The sequence below is a fragment of the Acinonyx jubatus genome, chromosome E1 (genome assembly GCF_027475565.1).
Source record: "Acinonyx jubatus isolate Ajub_Pintada_27869175 chromosome E1, VMU_Ajub_asm_v1.0, whole genome shotgun sequence".
NCBI lineage: Eukaryota > Metazoa > Chordata > Mammalia > Carnivora > Felidae > Acinonyx > Acinonyx jubatus.
Window position 1 is genome coordinate 59,353,747 of NC_069397.1, and position 17,223 is coordinate 59,370,969.

At 51.4% G+C, this 17,223-nt stretch overlaps 1 protein-coding gene across 10 annotated transcripts in view; it reads right to left on the minus strand.

The window, feature by feature from the left end:
• Positions 1–17,223, minus strand: part of CCDC57 (coiled-coil domain containing 57) — a 102,519-nt gene that overhangs the window by 30,229 nt on the left and 55,067 nt on the right. For 7 of the 10 annotated variants that reach the window (XM_053211502.1, XM_053211500.1, XM_053211499.1 and 4 more), the window contains 2 exons: positions 15,879–16,065; positions 6,929–7,020 (listed from right to left, as the gene is read on the minus strand). In XM_053211502.1, the coding sequence (XP_053067477.1) occupies positions 6,929–7,020; positions 15,879–16,065 (279 nt within the window). Of the gene's footprint in view, positions 1–6,928; positions 7,021–8,572; positions 9,075–9,131; positions 13,674–15,878; positions 16,066–17,223 lie in introns of those variants that run through there. The other 3 variants (XM_053211506.1, XM_053211507.1, XR_008293946.1) reach the window with 3 other exon arrangements.

The window sequence follows — 17,223 nt, forward strand, 5'->3', positions numbered from 1 at the left end:
CCCCAGAGTCTCATCTTTTCTCATGTTTTAAGAAAGGAGTCATTTCACTGGATTATCAAAGGCATGGTAGTTTTGTAGTTTGAAAGAGATTAATAAAGTGTAATAAAGTACTTTTCAAGTTTATTTATTTGTTTTGAGAGAGAGAGAGAGAATATCCCCATGAGGGCTCCATGCTGTCAGCACGGAGCCTGACTTGGGGCCTTGAACTCACAAACCTTGAGATCATAATCTGAGCCAAAATCAAGGATCAGGCACTTAACCAACGGAGCCACCCAGGTGCCCCTCGTGTAATAAAGTACTTAATGTACTAGAAAGAAGTGAAGGTACAGATAACAATATGCATGGTTTACTGTAACGGCTAACGGGCACATTTATTCTATGACTTAGGGCATTTTTCTCAATAACACGTACGCAGAAGTTTAATTAATTAATGCAGATGATTTGAAAAGTTATGAACAACTAGCTGAGGCACTTTGAAGTTTTAACAGCATTTCCCACAAGTGGAAAAAGCGTCCTCCAGGGGGTGGGGTGTCCTCCAGGAGGGGGGTCCTCCTCCAGGAGAACGGGTCCCCCAGGGGAGGGGGTCCTCCAGGGGAGGGATCCTCTGGTGGAAAGTGCCATGGTCTTCAGCCCCTCTCTGTGGCCAGCCCTGCCCAGTTGTCTCAGGCCACGTCTCCTCGCCAGGCACACCGCCGTGCACATCTCTCCCACAGAGCCAGAGCCATTCCAGGCGGCCTGGCGCGTCCCCGCCGTCCCATGGCTCAGACCCTGCCCTTTGCTGAGGGCTTGTGTTTAGCTCCAGCAGAAGGCCCCCAACACCCCATGAGGTGTGTGTGCCCACGGACGAGGCTGGGGGCAGCTCGGGGATCGCTGGTCCCAGACTGCCGCTCGCCTCCCCCCAGCCAGCTGCCAGGCCTCAAACCCGGATTCCTTCCTTCTCTCGCACTCCACGTCCATCCCACAGCAAATCCAGATCTGATGCATCTCCTGGCCGGCCGCCCCCTCCTCCCAGCCAGGACCCCCCGCCGACTGGCCCCGCACCCACCCCCAGCTCAGCGTGGAGCCCAACGCCGCCACCTCTGCCACCTCGCCAGGGCCGACTTGGAGCTCGCATCACCCCACGGCGGAACAGGCCGCCCATCACCCACCTGGCGCTCTCTGATTTTATCTGACGCACACTGGAGACCGTTCGCGGGACATCAGCATATGGTCTAGGGTCAAGAGTTTATGAAACTCCCACCCCCTTCAGAGAAGCGGAATATTAGCGAATAAAAAACTACACACACACACACACACACGCACACACGCACAGACACGGCTCCAGGATGCACGCACGATACTTTTCAACGACTGATGAGAGGCGGAAGGTTCTGGTCGTGCGGAGAACCACGCTGTGAACACTCTGAGGGCAGCGGCAGGCGGCCCGCGCCGGGGGGCTAAGGTGCCAGGCCCCGGCTGGCAGGCGGCCGGCACGCTGGACGGGCATAAGCTCCCTGGAAGGGCAGCAGCATCCAGCCGGCCGGGAACCCGCTCGGGGCCCCTGGGGTGGAGCCAGAAGCACCCGCGCACAGAATTCAGCATCTACTCTGCGTAAAAACTCAGTAGATCAGGAGGAGAGAGCGCTGCTTTAAACTGACGAACGGTCTGAAAGAGGCTGGGCTACATAAACTCGCTGATATTTGACCGCTTTTAACCTACAAAAATGGCAATTTTGTAGGATTCAACATAATACCCAAACCTACAGCAAACTTCCTACTTGAAGATAAAATGCAAAAAGCATTTGGAGCTCCTGACTGGCTCAGTTGGTGGAACGTGTGACTCCTGATCTCGGGGTTATGAGTTTGATCCCCATTTTAGACGTAGAGATTGCTTAAAAAAATAAAATCTTTAAAGAAAAACGCAAAAAGCACTGTCCAAGTCAGGACAAAGGTGTGGATGCCAGCTAGCCTGCTCTTGTTTCCACTGCATGGGAGTCCTGGCCAGGACAGCAGCATGAGACAGGACTGAGAAGGAAGGAGCCTGACCCCAGCAGGGGCTCTGTCCCCATAGAGAACCGAGGGAAAACTCTGGCCACACGCACCAGCACCAATCACTTCTGCAGAATTGCTAGATACCAAATCATCTGAGAAAAATCAACTAGGTTCCCAATGGCCTGCAACAGCTAGAAAATGTGTGTTCAGAAATATTCAAGAGAAACGGTACAGTCATCAGAGTATTGCCCAGCGCTGAACAGAAATGAGCTTCTGAACCCTGAAAAGATGTGGAGGAAACGTAAACGCACGTAACCAAGAGAAGGAAGCCAGTCCGAGAAAGGCCACATAGCGTATGATTCCAACTCTGTGACATCCTAGAAAAGGCAGAACTGCGGGGTCCGTAAAAAGCTCGTTCGGCACCAAGGACGGAGTTGGGAAAAGGGGGAGGGATGCACAGACACAGACGATTCCTAGGACAGTGAGTCTACTCGGTGTGAGACCGTAACATGACACACGTCAGCATCCGTTTGTGCAAACCCTTACGATGTCCAGCACGAGAGTGCACCGTGACTCTGGACTCTGGCGATAGCTGTGTGTCACTGAAGGTTCGTCAGTTGTGACGGACACGCCATCTGGTGGGGGATGCTGATAATGGGGGAAGCAGAGGACATTCATAACACAAGAGGACATTCATAACAATGTTTATAGCAAAAAATAGCCTAAATGCCCACTGACAGAAGAATGGATAAATAAACGTTGATATATTCATACGATAGAAAGAATATACACAAACCAGTGTCTAGACCTGGAAAGCCATGCCTCGCAGGTCAGACCCCGCCCACCACCTTTTTTTGGTCCAGCCCATGAGCTAAGAACAGTTTTTACATTTTTATTTATTTTTTTAAAGATTTTATTTTTTATTTTATTTTTTTTACATTTATTTATTTTTGATAGAGCACAAGTGGGGGAGGGGCAGAGAGAGAGGGAGACACAGAATCCGAAGCAGGCTCCAGGCTCGGAGCTGTCAGCACAGAGGCCGATGTGGCGCTTGAACTCACAAAACGCGAGATCATGACCTGAGCCGAGGTTGGATGCTTAACTGACTGAGCCACTCAGGCGCCCCTATTTTATTTTTAAAGTTTATTTCCACCTATTTATTTGAGAGCAACAGAGACAGTGAAAGTGGGGGAGGGGCAGAGAGACAGGGAGAGAGAGAAAGAATCCCAAGCAGGCTCCACACTGACAGCGCAGAGCCCAACGCAGGGCTTGAACTCATGAAACTGGGAGACCATGACCTGAGCCAAAATTAAGAGTCAGATGCTTAACCAACTGGGCCACCCAGGTGCCCCATGATGTTATTATTTTTAAGTAATCTCTACACACAATGTGAGGCTCGAACTCACGATCCTGAGATCAATCCTGAGGTCAAGAGTCATACACTCTACTAAGCCAGCCGGGTACCGAGTTTTCACATTTTAAAATTAAAAAAAGATTTCTTTTAATGTGTATTCATTTTTGAGACGGAGAGACAGAGTGCAAGTAGGGCAGGGGAAGAGAGAGAGGGAGACACAGAATCGGAAGCAGGCTCCAGGCCCCGAGCTGTCAGCACAGAGCCCGACGCGGGGCTCGAACTCAAGAGCCGCGAGATCATGACCTGAGCTGAAGTTGGATGCTCAACCGACTGGGCCACCCAGGTGCCCCTACAGTTTTAAATAGTTGAAAAAAATCAAAAGAAGGATGTTTCATGACATGAAAATTACATGAAATTAAACATTTCAGGATCCGTAAAGTTTTACCAGAGCACCACCCATGCCCACCTGTTCACACACCACCTGAGACACCTTCAGGCTCATCGCGGAGCTAAACTGCCACAGAGAATGTAGGGTCCTTAAAGGTGGGGCCCTACATAGTTGGTCTCCAGCCCTTTACAGAAAAGTTTGCATCGGCCTTGATATTATCTCAGAAACATAATGTTGGATGAAAGCACCGTGCAGAAAGATACATACACGACCAGACGTGATTTATACGGATTTTCAAATATCTGCTGAGAGAAAGTCTGAAGGGGGGGGCATGTCTGGTAGGACACTCAAGGGGGTTTTCACCTTATAACATTTTGGTTATGAAGTTGGATGGTGTAGTTACATTAGTCTTGGTATCTTCTTAGAAGTCTAAAATATTTATAATAAAAATACATAAATGACAATATCCACTGAGTAAAGACCAAACGGGGAGAACAGCTAAGAAAACTTTGTAAAGGGACAGAAACAAGGACTATTACAAAGCTACAGTCTTAAAGGGGAAGAGACCCTTCACTGGGGCCATGTGGAAAATAAATGCGGACCTGAATCTCACAACGCACAGGTGTCACTCCACGGTCTGCAAAATACTGTCCTGGCTCTTCCAAAATGTCAGTGTTGTAAAGGACAAACAAGGTCAGAAGGCCCCCTCTGGGGTGGAGGAGATGTCCACACAAGCACCTGCACGTGACCGTGTGCACACCACGCACATGCATAAATACATCTCCATGTGCACCACACACAACCACACACACTCACGCACAGGTACGCAAGTGCTAGAGGCAACACGGGTCCCGGACTTGGGATTGGCAAAATCTGAGTATGGAACATGTCTGAAATTCTAGGATTGTGTTTTATTTCTGTTATTTTAGAGAGACAGAGAGAGAGAAGAGCATGGAAGTGTGTGCATAAGCAGGAGAGGGGCAAAGGGAGGCAGAGGGAGAGAGATAGGGAGAGACAGAGAATCTTAAGCAGGCTTCATGCTCAGCATGGAGCCCAACATGGAGCTTGATCCCATGACCCTGGCTGGGACCATAACTTGAGCCAAAAATCAAGAGTTGGACGCTCAACCACCTGAGCCACCCAGGCACCCCATGGATTGTATTAATGTTATGTTTCCTAATTTTCATAATGTCAGAAGGTATCTTTGTTTTCAGACATGAAGGGGCTTATTCTTAGCTGGTCCAGGAGCAAAGCTGTCTGACTCTGTGTGTCTCTCTCTACCTTTCCTCCATCTATATCTCTTTATCCATCCATCCATCTAACATCTGTCTATCATCTATCTATCTATTATCTATCTATCCATCTAACAGCGATATCACGTATCTATCCATCACCTATCCATCCATCCATCATCTATCCATCTACCATCTATCCATCCACCCACCTATCATCTATCCATCCATCCATCATCTATCCATCTACCATCTATCCGTTATCTATCCATCCATCCATCTATCCATCCACCCACCTATCATCTATCCATCCATCCATCATTTATCTCTCCATCTATCATCTATCCATCTAACGTCTATCTATCATCTATCCATTATCTATCCATCATCTATCATCCATCCATCTATCCATCTATCATCTATCCATCCATCCATCCATCTAAAACGTGGGGGAGGCAGAGGGAAGGAACAGAAAGAATGACAAACCAAATGTAGTAACGAGGTAACAACTGGTGAATCTAGGTGAAGGGTATATGTGTTATTTTTACAACTTTGCGTAAATTTGAAATCATTTCAAAATAAAACATTAATTTAAAAAATACAGAAGAGTCGAGATGTTTAGCACATGATAAAAATACCAATTCGAAGTCAGTGAGAAAAAGGAGGGTAATTACTTATGGGCGCCATGATAATTTGTGGGACAGAACAGCCAGAAGAAATGGGTGGATATTTACCTAAACTCAAAATAGAGAAAAACACTCTAAGCCAAAAGCCAGTGAAATAAACCATTAAAGTACACTGGTGGAGCTCATTAAAGAAAGTTCTCTGTGGATTAAAAAAACAAAAAAAAGAAAACATATGACATATGGCATATGACAAAGGTTTCCGATAGACAAGCAGCAGTTCCGTCGTGGATGAAAACCTCTTAAGAACTAACAAGCACAAGGATGCCTGGGTGGCTCAATCGGTTGAGCATCCAACTCTTGATTTTAGCTCAGGTCATGATCTCATGGTTGGTTGTGAGATGGAGCCCTGAGTCGGGCTCTGAGCTGGGAGCCTGCTTGGGATTCTCTCTCTCTCTCTCTCTCTCTCTCTCTCTCTCAAAACAAAAACTGACAAACACATACAAATAGAAAAATTAACAAAATACGTGTATAAATAACCCACAAAAGAAGACATACAAATGGCTGATAAACAGATTACAAACTTTAATACCAGTAAGGATATAAAAAAACTTTTAAAAGATGCAATTTAAAAAATTTTTTTTAACGTTTATTTATTTTTGAGACAGAGAGAGACAGAGCATGAACGGGGGAGGGTCAGAGAGAGGGAGACACAGAATCCGAAACAGGCTCCAGGCTCTGAGCTGTCAGCCCAGAGCCCGACGCGGGGCTCCAACTCACAGACCACAAGATCGTGACCTGAGCCGAAGTCAGACGCTTAACCGACTGAGCCACCCAGGTGCCCCAAAGATGCAATTTTTTTAACCCATCATATTGGTGAAGATTTGAAAAATAATACCCAGGTGGGTAAAGCTATAGTAAAATATACATATGATGTAATTTGTAATTTTATGTTTATTTTGTATTTATTTTTATTTTATTATTTTTTTAATTTTATTTTTTAAACTTATTTTTGAGGGAGAGAGAGCGAGCGAGCACGCACACAAGCAGACTCTCTGATGTCAGCGCAGAGCCCAACGTGGGGCTCGAACTCACAAACTGTGAGATCATGACCTGAGCCAAGATCAAGACTCGGATGCTTAAACCGACTGAGTCGCCCAGGTGCCCCTATTTTTGTAACTTTAAAAAACAGAAGGAAACACACTGAGACGTCACAGGTAACTATGTTCAGCTGCTGAAAAATGGAGACCTTTTCAATCATGTCTACTGGATTTTGACGTTTTGGTAATGAAACGCGATACTTAAGCAATTGGTAAAAAGTTGCTGAAGATGCTGTTCTTAGATACAGGAATAAGTATTACCTGAGCTGCAGAGTGGGGCTTCACCTGCCCCAAAGGTGCTCCACTCTGGTTCCAGGCCTCAGGAGTGGGCAGGGGTTGATGAGGTGGTTTCCCTAGAACAAGAACAAGGAGAGGAAAAGGATTCGCTTTCTCATTATTTCTCCTTCTCCTTCTTTTTCACCTTTTTATTTTAAAGTAAGCTCTATGCCTAACACGGGGCTTAAACTCACACCTGGAGATCAAGAGTCACGTGCTCCACTGACTGAGCCAGCCACGCACCAGAAGGGTTTGCTTTCTGCGTGCACCTCATTTCTGGGTCTCCCTCACGCCAAGCACAAACCCCGAGAAGAACACCGCGTTCCTCCTCTACCCCAGTCACTTCTCTCCTGCAGCACACGGTGGGGGGTGACGCGCACACAAGACGTCCCGCGGCTGCGTGTGGCCTGACACGGCTTCTCAAAGCAGAAATCAACACCTTCACTAACCGTCCCAAAGTGCACTCTCTGTGCAGCACAGAAAAGTAAGCAGCAGGAGGTTGAATGAATAAACTCAAAGATCCCGCCTGTCATCTTGCAAGCATCCTGTCTTACTCGGAAATGATCCGGGTCACCGAAGAATACCCATTCGTTAACTCAACTTGGGTTAAGTTACCTAAAAATCTAGGAAATGCATCTTTAAGCTGACAATACTACGAGACACAACTACTGTTGAAATAAGGTTTGTCAGAATCACGAATCATCGTGGCTAAACACAAGCTCAGTGAGGACTCCGAGGTTTTGGGGTGTGTGTGAGCTGTAAACACTGATATTTACTGTACTAGAAACTGAAACGGAAATTTTGAAAAAGCTTATTATCCATCCGTCTGAAGATGGTGGTGGATAGATTGCATGTTATTAGCCTCTAGGTACTCAAGGAACCAGCCCTGTCACCGTGGAGCTCCAGCAATGGGTCCCCGAGTACTCCGTCAGCTTCCTCCAGGAGATAAAAGCACATGGGAAGGACAGAATTCGGAAGTGAACTTGTGTTCTTTAGATTTTAAACCCGGAGCTTAAAAGCCATGGAATCCGAAGACCCACGAATGGCCGACGAGCCCCTGCAGAGATGGTCCTCATCATTAGTCGTCAGGGAAACGCAGACTCTAAACCACAGTGAGCTACGGCTTCTCACTCATCAGAACGGACAAGACGGGAAGTCAGTGGTGCCCAGGATGTGGAGAAGTCGGAACCCATGCAAACTGCCACTGGAAAAGTAAGGTGGTGCGGTCACTGTGCGAAAAGTTGCACTTCGATAAGGAGAGAAGAGGAGAAAAACGAGACAAGAGGGAAATCTCTACAGCGAGGTCAGCGTGCCTGTCGTCGGGAGGACCTTCCACGAGCCTGTGGAAAGGCTGCATGGGTCTCGGCCGTGGTCTCAGCCACAGGCGCCCCCAGTTATTCGCTGTCAGCGCGTCTGGAGACCCACGGTCCCCCTCCTGACCTACTGTCGCACACCCACAGCGTCCACCTCCTCCATCTCCTCACACAGGCATTTCTCTGTCTCACGGCATCACAGGAAAGGGGAGACAGCTCGGTAAGGCTGTGTTGAGACCACAGTCACAGCACTTTATTTACAATATATGGCTATAATCGCTCTATTTTCTTAGTAGCTGTTATCCTAGTCTCTTACCGCGCTTAACTTATAAACATTATCGTGGGCGCGTACGTCTAGGAAAAAACGTGCAACGCGTAGTGTTCGGTACTGTCTGCCGTTTCGGGCACCCCCTGGGGCCGAGGGGCCCGCTGTACTTTGGGCACAGGCTTCTGCTGGCGGTGCCTGGCCCACTCTGAGATGCTCCCAGTTGCGTGAGGCAGGATTTCCAGAGGTCCAGTCGAGAAGAACGTGGACTCTTCTGACCTGGAACCAAAATCCAATGGACCAAGAATTGGTCACTGAGGACGGAAGGGACGGGCAGGGGCAATGGCAGCTCTTCTCTGGATACGTCGCTTTCACGGTCGACGTCCTAGCTCTAGACGGGGCCCGTTCTCCCTCCTCTTAGCCAGCCGCAGTCTGTAAGGCTTCAGGGGTCTCCGCTTTTGTGAGCTGATGTGAAACATCTCTAAGTGGCATCTTCTTCTCCCCCTAAGTCCTTCAGAACTCAGATACTCTTGTTGAGTCTTCTTACTTTTTTCTTTTTTTAAGTTTATTTGTTTTGAGAGAGAGAGAGCAGGGGAGGAGCAGAGAGACAGAGAGAGAGAGAGAGAGAGAGAGAGAGAGAGAGAGAAAGAGAAAGTGAGTCCCAAGCAGGCTCCTGCTGTCAGCACAGAGCCCAAAGCGGGGCTCAAACTCACGAACCATGAGATCATGACCTGAGCTGAAACCAAGAGTCGGACGCTCAACCTACTGAGCCCCCGGGCGCCCCAGTCTTCTTTTTTTTGTTCAAAAGCAAATCACAGGCCCAAACCAGGGCTTTATGCCTGACCTAGCTGCAACCTCCCCCAGAAATGCAGCTTTAACCGGTTGTCAGGAGCCCTGTAGTCAGTGGAGTCTGCCACTGGGTCCTCTCCAACCCCAAAGGACCCCGGCCCTTACAGGTAGGGAAGGTGATCTGGCTGCAAACAATCCTTTTCTTTTGCTAATGGACCTCTTGCCCCCACTGTCCTTCCTGTAAGAACCTTCCACTCTGTGGAGCCCCTCTGAGCTCCCTCTACTTGGCTGCATGGGATGCTCCCTGAGTCCTGAATCGCTCAACAAAGGCAATTAGATCTACAAATTCACCTGCTTGAATTTTGTTTCTTAATACCCTCCTGCAACATGGTTCTTTACTTGCACCGGTGCCCTGAGAATCGGTGCTCCGTTTTACCGGGACTTGACTGGAAACACGGGTGGTGCGGGCCAGATTTGAGCATGATGCTCACTTAGTTGTCAGGACCGGTCACCATAAGTTACTCCGGTTGACTTAAGGAGCTGAGGCACACAGCTGGCGAAGAGCTGGGAAGGTCACCTCCAGCAGGCCATGGAGCCTCAGGGTAGTTCTGAAACCTTGGGATAAAAGGAATTTGCTCAAAATCATTTAGCAGATGAAACCAGTGCGTTACTGGCTTCCTGGCCTCATCAGGACAACAAACGAGAAGCTTGTAAAAAGTCCAATCTGGACTCCTGATGGAAACTTCTAGCAAAGTGAACTCAGGAAAGCCGGCTCGGTGTATTAACATTCTTGCTACACCTATGGACATAATCCAGCCAAGTGCCAACCAGCCTTGCTTATGATCACGAATCATCCTTGTTTGAGCTTATGTTTTATCCGAAGCAGAAAAACGGTAAGAAAACATATGCTCTGGAGTGGAAACCGCTCTGAGGGCAGCAAGGCCTCGGCGCCCACGGCCCGCCTCCAGCCCCACAGACCTGCAAGTTGAGGCGCGCTTGCACTTTACGAGGTCAACCCACAGTTTCCCTGACAGCCCCTCCCCTTAGAAAAACCAGATCCGGGGACGCCCGGGGGGCTCAGTCGGTCGGGCATCCGACTTCGGCTCAGGTCATGATCTCACAGTCCGTGGGTTCGAGCCCCGCGTCGGGCTCTGTGCTGACGGCTCGGAGCCTGGAGCCTGCTTCACATTCTGTGTCTCCCTCTCTCTCTGCACCCCCGCTCCCTGCTCTCGCTGTCTCTCTCCCTCTCTCAAAAATAAACAAACATTAAAAGAAGAAGAAGAACCAGATCCAGCTCCACTTGCAATTCAGGGTCCTTATTCTGCAACTCGCGACTGGCCCTTTCCTTGGAGCTGGCTGTCACTGCTGAATGACAAGAAAGCCCCAAATCTGTATCTTTTTTCATAGGTGTCCAAGAGCCATATTTTGCCTCCTTCTGGAAACGACCCTTCCAAACACCTGATTAAAAACGTCATTTTTTCTGCCCCTGACGGCGCTGAACATCAGAAAGGACACTGCACAACCTGACCGGCAGGACCTGTGACTGTCTGGATATTTCACGCCAAGTGACGCAGCGGGAAAATGGACGGCGCACGCGGTGAGGAAGGGAAGGAGAATCGGGCAAGATTTTAACACAAAAATCGTGGTTCTTGGCAACTACACATATATTTAGAAAGAACGTTAATAAGCTGGTATGATAAGGCTGCTAAAGGAACAGGTTCAAAAGTAAAATTCAACACGTTTGAAAATGACCAAAAAATCCTGAAACTCTCCTAAACAACTTGAGTGAAACAGAAAACCTGAGTCCATAATGGCAGAGTATCTGGACATTAATCAAAGTGATGACGCTATCCCTCAAAACCTTGACACTCAGATGGAAGATTCACACCTTAAAAAATGCAATCACTAAACAAGAATAAAGTAAATGTTAACGAAATCAGGAAAAGAATAATCAAACAAACCCAAAGAAAGGAATGAATAAACGTGAAATGTAAACTTGCAAAGACACAGGAATCTGGGGTGCCTGGGTGGGGCCCTGTGTCTCCCTCTCTCTCTGTCCCTAACCCACTTGCATTCTGTCTCTGTCTTTCTCAAAAATAAATAAACATTTAAAAAAAATTAATAAAAAAAAAAGACACAGGAATCCATCCACTGGTAGGAGGGAGGGAGGGAGGGGGGGAGGGGGAGGGGAAGAGGGAGAGATAGAGGAAGAGGGGGAAGGGAGAGAGAAGGAGGGAGGGAGAGGGACAGAGAGAGAGAGAGATGAAGGGAGAGAGGGAGGGGGAAGAGAGGGAGAGAGATGGAGAGGGAAAGAGACAACATGGGCGAGAGACTGAGGGAGAAAGCAGGAGGGAAGGAGGGGGGCGGGGGGAGAGGAGAGAGATTCCCAGCAGGTCTAATGAGATCTCCAGAAGAGATTAGAAAGAAGGGAAGAACATCTAAAGAAACAATGGCTAAAAATTTCAAAGAATGGGAAAAACCAACAAACCACAAGTCTTAAGATTAAAAAAAACAATCCCATTCCTGAGCAGGTTAAAGTAACACCAGCCCACTCCCGCTCAGACCCAGGCTGGCGTCACAGGAGAAGAGCGGCCAGAGGGAACAGGGACACCCCCCCCCAACCCCCCAAGGAAGGGGCTTCACCGGCCAAGGGCCAACTTCTTCAAAGACAGAGAAACACCCGCTTTGAAAAGGTTATAAGAAAATGCCGACATGGAATTTTCTCCAGCCAAGCCATCATTCTAGACCCTGGTTCAAAACAAAATGTGGGCCGCCAGAGAGAGGCTCCAGGAAGGTGTGGCCGCAGGCGTCAAGGAGCCCCTGGCAGGCGGATGCAAAACAACAGATCACCTTCTGCTCACAACAGGCTTTTAAACGTGCATGTAATTATGAAAAAGAAAGGTGGGGAACTATTTACTCACGTGTACCTGCTAAACAGTGTGGGGTCAGCAGGCCAACGAAAGCCTCATTTGTCCTTTTTTAAACTTTTTTCAAATGTTTTTATTTATTTTTGAGAATCCCAAGCAGGCTCCAGGCTCTGAGCTGTCAGCACAGAGCCCAACGCGGACTCGAACCCACGAACCGTGAGATCACGACCCGAACCGAAGTCTGGACGCTTAACCGACTGAGCCACCCAGGCGCCCCAAATGTTTATTTTTGAGAGAGGGAGAAAGAGAGCACATGTGCAAATGGGAGAGGGGCAAAGAGCAGAGGAGACACAGAATCCACAGCAGGCTCCAGGCTCCGAGCTGCCGGCACAGAGCCCGACGTGGGGCTCGAACTCAACGGACTGTGAAATCACGACCTGAGCTGAAGTCTAGATGCTTAACCCACGGAGCCCCCCAGGCGCCCCTGTCCTTTTTTTTTTTTTTTTAGCAAATCACTTCTGGACGAACAACAATTTCAGCAGGAAAACGACATGATGAGGCATCACCCACTGGCAGCACACACGCACTGGAAATCCGAGTTAAACGACGACGCGTTTTCCCTGAGTGGACAGGCCCAAACAGCTCCGAACGAGCACGGCGTCTTGCGAGGCTGCGGTCGGACAAGCGCTTTCATTCACTGTTGGGAACGCACAAGACCCGCTTTGGCTGGAGGTGGGCTCGGCCGTCCGGGCCCCACGCGTCCTGAGAGGGCCGGTCCAGAGCTCGTGTGGCACCCGCTCCAGCGTGGGGTCGTGTGGGGGCTTGCACACTCACACCGTGATGGACGGACAGGCGCCTGGCACCGCCTCCGGGCCGCGGGTTTGCTCAGGTCAGTAATCTGTGCTTTCCTGTAGGAATTAACACCTCCCTGCACACACTTACATCTTTGCAATGAGCAAACAGCCTTTTTATAATCAGAACACACAAAAACTCAGGGGAAAAGGCCAGGTATGAAAGGCTCTAGGCTGTGTGACTCCAAGTGCCAGGCACCCTGGGAAAAGGCAGAGCTGTGGGGACAGGACAAGGATCCAGGGCTGCCGGGGTGGGGGAGGGATGAGCAGGCGAAACGTCCCTGCACGAGGCTTCCGACAGCACTGTGGCGGGTACGTGGGCAGGCTGTGCGCGAGGGGCGGGCACGCGGACAAGCTCTGGACCTTCCCTGCAGTTTTGCTGCGATCCTGCGACTGCCCCCAAAGCAAAGTCTTTACAACAGCACTGGATGTGAAGATTCTTGCAGATGACCCCTCGAGGAGCCCCGGGCTGCGGAGACGGGGACGGGGTGCTTGCCGCAGGCAGCTGAGGGAGGACACATCCCGGGGCGGGTGCAGGCGGGGCCGGGGGGGGGGGGGTGGTCTGCAGAGGCGCCCGGAAAAGCACCTGGAAACCACAGGAGACAGATGATGCCACCTCGGCTGGACTGTCTTACGTTATTCATGCTGTTAAACGATGATAAGATATTTTCGTCACAGTTGGTTTACATGCCACCTGTATTTACGCACCAGATAAATCATCTCTGTAAAATAAATGCAGACAGACCAGTCTCGCCTAAAGCCTTTGCCATGAGGTCCAAGCACGCCTGTGGGAGAGCAGAAACCCCACCACCCGCATGGTTTGGGGGAAGATGGCCTTCCCAGAAGGAAGCAAACTGAGAGTGTTTGGTACAGCTGCAGATTGCAAACAATACAGAAGTATTCAGAGAAAAGTCCTAAAATCTCATTCGGTAGCTTCCTCCCCAAACCGCGGAGAAACGGACATGCTTCTTCACAGCCCTCCGTCTATGTGCGTGCACAGTCACACGCACGCGCACACACCGTCTCCCGTGTGCCCGCCTGCTGACACAGACACGCTCTCCGGCGGTGGCTTCTGTCCGCAAACGGCTTGTCCAGGCGGCATCTGCCCAAGAGGGGTCAGTTGGCCCGGTGGTGCACAGACGACACCGGGCCCACGATGAGAATAAGCGTTAGGAGCTTTGGGGGTGACCTGGCACCGCCACCTTTTTATTGTATTTGCCAAAGCATCACCCGCAAAGGACTGGAGTCGAACGGCGGAAAAGCCAGCTCTCCGCCCCACCTGGCTTCGAGTTGCGGGTGGAGGCAGCACCCGGTGGGGGTGACCTGCAGGGAGCCCAGCAGCGCCCCAAGCTCTGGACTCCGGGGTCTGCCCTATTCCCAATTACTTTCTCACCACAGCAAAAGCGCTGCTGAGAATATCCTGCACATACATCCTTTTCCCCCGTGAAGTATCTTTTAATTAGATTTTTAAGAGAAGGACTGCCGATTCAAAGGGCAGAATCGTAGAGAGAGACAGACGCAGTCAAGTTGTCCAAAAGGTTTCAACGACGAAGACCCCCACCGACACGCACGTGCCCCGTGCTCCTCACTGCCAAGTGACACTGCTCAATCTGAGGTCCAGACTCAATGCTGACTTCAGCGGCTCCTTCAGACTCCTGAGGCCACGTGTCACCTGCACCCTCACCAGCTACGTGCACTTCTCCTGGGACGGGCCATCTGGGCCCTTGCGTGTGATCTGTAGACACCTGTTTTAGGCATCGATCCTTTCCGCCCGTCAGACACGTCGAAAACATCTCCCTTTGTCTGTGTTCGCTGCGTCTTTTCCTTAGAGACGTTTAAATGTACCGTCACAGCGGTTGATCTTTGCCTTCCCCCGCCTATGGGGTAGTTCACTTTTTAGCCTTGTTTAGGGAAGCCTTTCTCCGTGCTTACGGTTGCTGCAAAGACGAGCATAGGTAATATGTGCACAGACGATGGGGAGAGGGCAGTGTGGACTGAATATCGCACCACTGCTCACGTGAAGGCCTCAGAAAACGAGGACAGCCACAGGTCCAGGAGACAGCAGAGTGCTATGGGCCACCAGGTACCACTCTATGGTGGCGCTTTATAGGCTGGCAGCTAAATCCGGGCCATGCCGGCCGTCTGCCCTCGCCTGGAACGACGTGCCGTTAGTCTACCGTTGGCTCGGAGCATATGATTTCCTTACTGGTTTGTTCAGAGACCTTATCCTGTACGCTGTGGCTTGTGAAATGCCACTACTATAAATGAAGTCCTGCAGTGAACCCACATCTAATAAATTCTCGCCAAAGCGGTATCAGTGTGAGTCTCGCCGGCTGCAAGCGAAGCCCCGGGGTTCTGTGAGCTCACAGAACTCAGAGTGGCTGCCGGGGCCCGTGCCGCAGGCTGGAACAAGGGCACGTCTCTTTCCAGCCCGGTTTCAGCACTGCCTGTCGGTCTCGGAACCCAGCACCCTCTCAGACACCTGTAGGCAGCTGGGCCCGGGTCGCAGTGCAGACACAGCGGCCGTCACTCAGAGAAGCCCAGCACAGCCGGCCCAGGAACACGGTGGCCCAGAAAGGCCGCCCGCTTTGCAGTATTTTTCTCACAAGTGCTGCCACAGGAACCGGTTCGTGGAAACCCCGTGGCAGCGTGAAGCTCTGCTCTGTGCCCGTGACCCCTGACCCCAGCTTCACTCCACAAGAGAGGCTTCTGTTCTCCCGCCTGAGAAGCCAGGCCAGGCCCTCCCCCGGCCCGTTCTCGCCGCAGGGCGGCAAAGCTTCCCCCCTTCCGGGCAGCAGGCCAGGAGAGGGCAGGTCTGTGAGGCCCCCGACCCGCCAACCCCACGCTCACCTGGGCCGCGGCCCAGCTCTGCTCGGAGCCTGTTTCCTGCCTCCAGGAGCTGCTCCTTCTCTAGGCGGAGGCGGATGATTTCTCGGGCCGCCTCCTTCAGTTTCCTCTGGAGTCGGGGCACAGACGACACCTGCGGGGGCTGTGGCTTCTGGTCTTTGGTCCCCTTGGGTCCTTGGTCTGCAGGGACCTGTGAACAAAGCCATAGGCAGAGAGCTTGTAAGCCCAGCCCTCCAGGTGGGAGAGGGGCAGGCTGGCCGCCCCAGAGCCCGCACCCCTGGGGAACATCCTTGCAGGATGAGACAAAGGAAGGGCCAGCGAGTCTTGACAATGAAATGGGGACCCCACATGCAGGAGGCCACCTCTTCCATGAGTGGGGTGAACGAAGACCACAGACTGTGGAGACCAGGCCTGCTTCTGGCCTCTTGCGACCCCCACCGAGCCTGTACCTTTCCAGCAAGGACAATGAGGAGCCAGCTGGCACCTACACTCGGCCTCCGGGACTCACGAGGGCTGCGTATGCACCAGGGTGGCAGGCTGGGTGCACAGGTCATGGGCACCGGGGTCACCTGGAGTGGAGGAGCCAGCAGAGGCCTCCCTCCGCTCTCTTCCTTACTATCTGGACCCTGCGCTGTGGGGTCCCCGTGTTGGGTCACCACATGGCCCCGATACACGCATGCAGTCCACTCAGAGGGGTGTTCGGAACGAGGCGGGGAGTAGAGAACGAGAGAGAGGAAGAGGAGAACGTGTGTGCGGGCTGCCTCTGAGCCAGACAGAGGCCCAGGAGGAACTGGTGTCCAAGGCCCCTAGGGAGGCAGGTGGCCTACTTAGGCACGGCTGCTCCCTACACCCATGAAAAGCTGCACTGTGCCCCTGTCCTGGCCACACACGCCGGAGCCAGAGCGGGAAGCAGCCCGGAGTCCCTGGAACAGACCAGCACGCTCTGTCCTGGCCTTGTTTCCTGGTGTGCCTCTCCAGGGCTGGCGGGCATCTGTGCCCTCCAGTGGCCACTGTTCCTCAGGCAGCCCGGAAGCCTCTGGAGTGTGCCAGGCTAGTTCGGCAGGAAGAGAGGTCGGGGCGGGGAGACGGCCCGAGGCACTGAGGCCCCAGCACCCAAATCCACACCCTCTCCCCAGTGGTGGGACCCGGGCCTGCTCTCAGCCTCGCCGACCTTCTCCCGAGGGCCCAGGACACGAGTGGGGCCCTCGGGTCTCTGGAGGAGCTGGGATAGACCCGGAGGAAGGGAGGACAGGTCGTGCCCTCCCCAGGAGCGCAGTGTTGGGAGTCACCTGAGCCACTTTACGTGAGGAAAGAGCAGCCCTGAAAAGACACTTGCTCAGAGGCCTCA